Source organism: Cebidichthys violaceus, unplaced genomic scaffold (assembly GCF_023349555.1).
Source record: "Cebidichthys violaceus isolate CVI_PGR_0920_01 unplaced genomic scaffold, fCebVio1.0.p SCAF_679, whole genome shotgun sequence".
In the NCBI taxonomy this organism is placed as follows: domain Eukaryota; kingdom Metazoa; phylum Chordata; class Actinopteri; order Perciformes; family Stichaeidae; genus Cebidichthys; species Cebidichthys violaceus.
The window spans coordinates 12,565-18,883 of record NW_027176904.1 but is presented as its reverse complement, the minus strand read 5'-3'; the positions used below and the strand labels follow the sequence as shown (position 1 = coordinate 18,883).

General features: G+C 41.8%; 1 protein-coding gene across 1 annotated transcript; it reads left to right on the top strand.

The window, feature by feature from the left end:
• Positions 1-199: 199 nt before the first annotated feature.
• Positions 200-5,493, top strand: LOC137890676 (phosphatidylinositol 3,4,5-trisphosphate 5-phosphatase 2B-like). Its single transcript, XM_068734838.1, has 11 exons — positions 200-259; positions 782-863; positions 1,382-1,471; positions 1,559-1,672; positions 1,759-1,847; positions 1,945-2,032; positions 2,464-2,616; positions 3,038-3,119; positions 3,564-4,359; positions 4,454-4,569; positions 4,914-5,493. Exons 1-11 carry the CDS (start codon positions 200-202, stop codon positions 5,005-5,007), a joined length of 1,764 nt encoding a protein of 587 aa, XP_068590939.1. The 3' UTR covers positions 5,008-5,493.
• Positions 5,494-6,319: the final 826 nt, after the last annotated feature.

Sequence of the window (6,319 nt, the reverse complement as noted above, 5' to 3'; positions counted from 1 at the left end):
CATGGCTTTGATCAATAGTTTTTATATTATTACTTTTAAAATGACAGAGGCAACATACGCAATGTGGACACCAAAGTGATAAAAACAAACAATACATTAACAGTACTAGAAAACAACCCCCTTAAAAGGATAATGTATCAAATAATAAAGACTTATAAAGGAGATATTTTGCAGCACAAATAAAACTTTAATAGTTACAATGCTACACAACGAGATGGAGGACAAGCGAGTGTGTCAGACTTCCATCAGGGCCCTTAGTGTGGGTGTCCACATGTGTCAATTATTCCACCTCAACTTTATTGATGAGTCTGAACGACAGCTTTTCCATGTCTGTAGTCTCTTAGTCTTGTTCATGTTAAGTTCCAGATGCAGATAAATTGATCCAAACATTTCTGTGTTAATGTCCTTTACATAAATGTGTCTCTTTGTTGTATCTTTAACCCTTTTTTCAGAAAAACATTGTTGTCATACTTTATGTATTTTAGACTCTATATATTGAACCAGCAAAGCACGACTACAAAGAGCTTAGAAGCACTCTAAATATACAGTTGACTCACTTCTTAAGATATTTTTATCAGCACTTAAATCCTATTTAAGGAGTCTCTATAGGGTGACTGACGGCAGCTGCCATGTCAGATAAAAATAGGAGTTAACACACAGGCTGAAAAGGAATGTCTGGCATAACGGGAATGAAGGAATCCTTCACTGCATACAGTTTGTTTATGTGGTTATTTGATTTGTTGTACAATATGTTGATTTATACCTGAATCTCTTTTTGTAGGTGCGAGTTAATGTTCCATCATGGTGTGATAGGATTCTATGGAAGTCCTACCCAGAGACACACATCATCTGCACTGCATATGGTAGGATCTGGAGATGAAAAGAAACACCTAAAAAAAAGCTTTAAGTAGGAAAGTAAACAGTTCAAAAATAAACTAAATGTATAAGAGCAGCACAGAGAGGCCAGTGCTTAAGCTGCGACGTCGTTAAAGGTTTTGATGCAGCGTTCTCAAATTAGATATCCATGCTTTTTTTCTTTTTACCACTCCAAAATGAGAGCAGACTTCAAAACGGATCAGGTCAACCTACATCGTAGTCTGTGGTCCAGAAAGAAAAAGAGTCATTTCCTCTCTTTCTGACCAAGCTTTTGTCTCTGACTAACCTCTGCAAACTATCTAAACATAACAAATACCAGATAGAAGCACAACTGATTTTTGTCTCCTAAATCACTTTTTTTTTTTTTTTTCACATATTGTGAAATATCGCTGAGAGCCCATTAAGCCTTACAGTGCTGCACGATGACTTTAGCTACCGCAGACATTTAGTTGTTGTTATTGCAATCCTAATAGGAAAGTAATATGGTGGATTTGTCTCTCACCAGGTTGCACAGATGACATCTTCACAAGCGATCACTCGCCTGTTTTTGCCACGTTCCAAGTGGGAGTGACATCACAGTTCAACTGCAAAACAGGTGCCGTCATTGTGGACACAAACAGATGGAATGTGACTGCATCCCTTCATTAAGTGAACAGCATTGTTATGCGTTTGTCTCGCACAGATACACATTCAAGCATGGAGAAGGCCTGGATAGAGCTTGAAGGCATCGAGGCCATTGTGAAGACGGCGAGCAAGGCAAAGTTCTTTATTGAATTTCATTCGTCTTGCCTTGAAGGTATGGTACCACACAAAAAAAGACATTTCACATAAAGCCATTATGCAGCAAAAATGACAAAGATTCATTCACGTCTTTCTTTGCAGAGACACGACGCTCGAGTGAGAATGACTCACAGAGCTGTGATGTTCCCGGATTTCTCAAACTGGGCTGGTCCTTCAAACAACTGCCGAAGGTTAAAGAGGCTCATTTTGGAAATGGTTGAACTTATTGTTAGTTTTTAAAGTCAAATTCTAAAATAAGTTTTTGGGATTTGCTTATGTCTGTCATAGCTTCTTCCAATCATGTCCGACATGGAGTATCTTCAGGATCAGCACCTGCTGCTGTCTGTCAAGTCATGTGACGGGTTTGAGTCCTACGGTTGGTCACATTAACTACTCCATTCATAACGTCCCTTTGGGTTGGCCGATGAGTGTCCTTAAAGTGAAATCCAAAAATATTAAGTGATTTCTATTATTCTTTTCTGTGCAATCTGCTTATCTTGGTAGTTTAATTATGTTTTAATACGGTTTGCAGCTTTTTCTTTGGATTAAAAATGTCTCTGACACATCTGTAAGCACATCTCTATGCAAAAAGAAAGAAAATGTTCACAATAAAGTGGATGTTTTACTGTATTTTAAGGCACCGAAATTCGTGTTATAAATATACATTTTCTAAAATCAAATGCAGTTGATCTTCAATGTAGTCGAACTAGTCTGTGTCTAGTTCTATGGAAGCCGTGCTGAAACTATCTGGATGGACACTTTTGTTCAGCTTGTCTTATTGATCTAGTGAATCATCTCTTTGTATAGGTGAATGCTGTGTGGCTCTGCGCTCACTCACCGGTGCATCGGAGCAGTTTGAGACATTTTTGAGTCACAGAGGCGAGGAGATGGGCTCCATAAGAGGACGGGTCAGGGTCCATGTGCCCAAGGACAGACGAGGAACTCGAGAGAAGACCTATGGTGGGTCAGCCGGAACTGCTCCTCTCTTGCCCTTGGCCTTGCTTGCACTATCACTTCCCACTAAACTTCCATCTCCACTGTCACTGCATTCTTTGACTCTCCCATGTGTCTCACATTGCTTCCTCTATTTGGTTCCTCAATGATCTCTGACTTGGCTTTACACTTGCTAGTATCTATCGACCGCTTCCTCTTTTGGCTCCTGATTGACTGACCCTGACCAGATGCATCCTGTGACACTGAAACAGGACAGATGAGTGTTATGTCACCAGGTCAGGCACTACAGCAACACACACAAACACCACTGTGCTGTTTGATTGCAAACTGGCATGGCCTTTGGTCTACACGCACCACACAGACTTTGAGGAAGTCTTGTTCATTATGAAACCTGTTGATTTTCTGTAATTTCACTTTCTTTTTTCAGAGTGGTTCTATTTTGAGAAAGATGATAAAGGTCCCGGGAGGGGACACGCGTCTCCTGCATCAACACGGGTCCCAATAAACAGGTGACGACCTCCTAATTTTCTTTTTAAAAACTTCCCCAATCCTCAGCAATGTCACTGACGAGCCACGTACCCTCTTTTACAGGAGCAGTATTTTGTTTTGGTGTTTTACAAATCCTCTGCATACTGTTATTTTGGAAAAAACATCCTCAAAAATTAAAACTATTAGTGCTTTTTAATGCTATTATTTGTTTGTTTTCAATGCTTCTGTGTATTTCTCAAACTGGACTCCTTAGATTGTATTTCATCTTCTCACCGGTAACTGAAGCCACATGCCTAAATCAATGCAGGCCGTGTGTGTTTTTAGCACAGTGCCGCTATTGGTCTGAACACTTGCAATGTTAACAGTGAATGCTATTGAACACATTACGAAATCTTGCACAGAAAGTGAGTGAGAATTGAGGACACATTTAGTTTGCAAATTCAAAACACGTTTGTTCATTTCAGGTCCTTGGCAGCTCCTCCCAAACTAACTCCGAGCAGCTACACCAATCCAGCCTACTTCATCTTCGAAGGAGTGTCAGTGGCACGCAGGGTGGAGGAGGCTCTCCCTCAGCGCCGGGACCCTCCAGTGATCTGGTCTGGGAATGAGGCCTTGCAGCTCCCGAAAATCTCAGGACGTCAGGGCTTTGACAGAAGACCCTGTCGCAGATCAGACTTTACAGAGATTGAAATTCCCGCCGTCCTGCCCCAGTACACTCCAACCAATGACCTTCATTCAACACACACCAACTCCTCCTATCAGCTTTTTCCGGCCAAAACCCCATCTCCCATACCTCCACCCTCAAGTACCGCCATGTCACAGTACCAGGAACAGACTTCACAACCCAGAGACAAATACCAAGGCAAAAAAATAGTTCACGACTCCATACTGCCCGAGAAGAACTTGAGGAACTTGTATATGAATCACTCGGCAATCATCAGGGAAAAAGCCAGAAGGGATCAACATCAACTTCCCCCAGAAAGGACCAAACATGTCTGGGCAGCCAAGGTTCCATCAGCTTTCCCCTACACCCCCACTCACTTAGCACGTTCTCAGGCCTCTGTTCCCTGGGTAGTGGATCAGCAGCCCCCTGGACCTACAGGAGACAACTCCCTCACTGCTTTGCAAATGGCCAAGTCCCTCAGTGAAGTTGACTTCTTCCCGACAGTGCAGAGAGGCCCATCCATACCCAACCATAGGCCAAGTTATAGAAACGGCCCCTCCATGCATGGAGATAGAGGCTACAACTGGGAGAAAGAGGTAGGACGCTGCTCTCATGGACAGTTTTTAAAAAAAAGCTCAACTCCTGGTGCTCTGTTAAAAACAAAAATCTGTCTGCTTTATCTCAACGCAGGTGTCTGTACTTCAAGGTGCACCAGAGACTGTGCGGGAGCTTCTCAGTACTCTGGGGCTTCAGAAATACACCCTGGGACTCAGCCTCAATGGCTGGGATGATCTGGATTACTTCAGGTAAAATCATTTTGAATAACACGTTCCACAAGCTGCACTTAACAAGCCTCTAGTTACTGCATTTCATAGACCGACACAAATAACGGGGCTACTGTTACTACACAGACACAGAGCAAGATATATTTGTCTGGTGAGATTACCTCAGCGTTCATAAGACGGTTGCAATAACATTACCAGCATGCATGTGACTGTCATGTTCATCTGAGAGAGAGGACTGAACATGATGCCAGGTTTAGATAAATCCAGTCACGGTACAGACTGTGTATGATGTTATACATTTTATAAACTACGTAATAATCACTATACCACTCAGGTTTGATTCGGTGTCAATTTCCCCTCTACAGTGGCATCACTGAGGAGGATCTACGCGCCGCAGGAGTGACGAACCCTTCGCACCGACGCAGGATCCTCGAGAACCTGCCGAGGAACTGGAACTGACGCACAGAGATAATAAAACGTTGCTGGTACGAAGCCTCGTAGTCCGCTCAGTTAGAACTGGAAGAACTGTTCAAACCGAGTACCTGAAAGGTGGACAGACTGATTGGACATCAATCACATCAGCTGGACTTTACCACAGCCCTGCCGTCTCTTCATTTACTCGATCAATACTGTAACAATAGTTTGTCTGTGTCAACACAGCAAAGGAAACACAGCGCAGGAAGTACTTGTAGCACAGTCTGCTTCATTCAGCTATCCATCTTGACAGATAATGAAACCGGTGGGTGATATGAATGGAAAACCTTGATGTGTATCTGCAGTTACTGACACGTATACAAATATTAATTATGGTATCAAGGTCTCATTGATTTAGTTTTAATGAATTTGAAATGACTATAAAAATATAGTCCTTCAATTTCCAGTGTTCACCCAAGGTTGGTGTTTAACGTTCACCTTCATCCCTTCTACTGTGTGCTTTCCATTACTCTGCTATTATTGAGCCTGGATCTGAGCTTGTAAAAGCCCTCTATTAAACCTATGGAGCATAAAATCCATAGCTGTACATATCTACTGGAACAGCATCTGTAAAGTTGGTATAGAAGGACCTGCCATATCTCATTTTGTTTACTGTCTCATAATGTCACTTAATCAGTACCAATGTCCACTGTGCATGTTTTATGCAACCTTTTTGTAAAGTAAAGTGCATAAAGCAAGTCTTGACTGTCACCAAGCAATCGGTGTTATTTCTGTCGAGCAGCTGGAAACGGAGAAATCACTTCATCGAGTCAGTTCTGTTTCGCTGCTCAAATCGCATTATCCTACCATGCTGCTTGTATGTTGATTATTGTCACCTAGAACTGAGGTGTAGCCTACTTAATGGTCTAATCCTGCAGTGCATATGGGTGGCGAGAGGAGAGAGTTTGTAAAACCAGAGAAGCAACAATATTTTACAAAATAATATGTAATTCATGGGGCATACTTTGCACATCCATAGCTAAAAGATGACTCTTCTCTTTAAGCGGCATTCATGTAAGTATCAACACACTTTGTGTTACTAGCTGGGTTTAGTAAAATCATTTTTTTATCAAGTTCCAGCAAGCGCACTTCTTTTTCAGTTTCTTCTTGATGGATGAATGACTAAGAATCAATGCTTTTCCAGTGGTAAACAACTTAAATAAATATGATTACATTACTTGTATTTGTACATACATGGTGACTGACACGATGGCCAAGTCCATGAACAAACATGTGAGCGCTGTGTCAGCTTAGTTAAATAACAGACCACAGCAGAAAGAGATGAGGCAACTGAGAC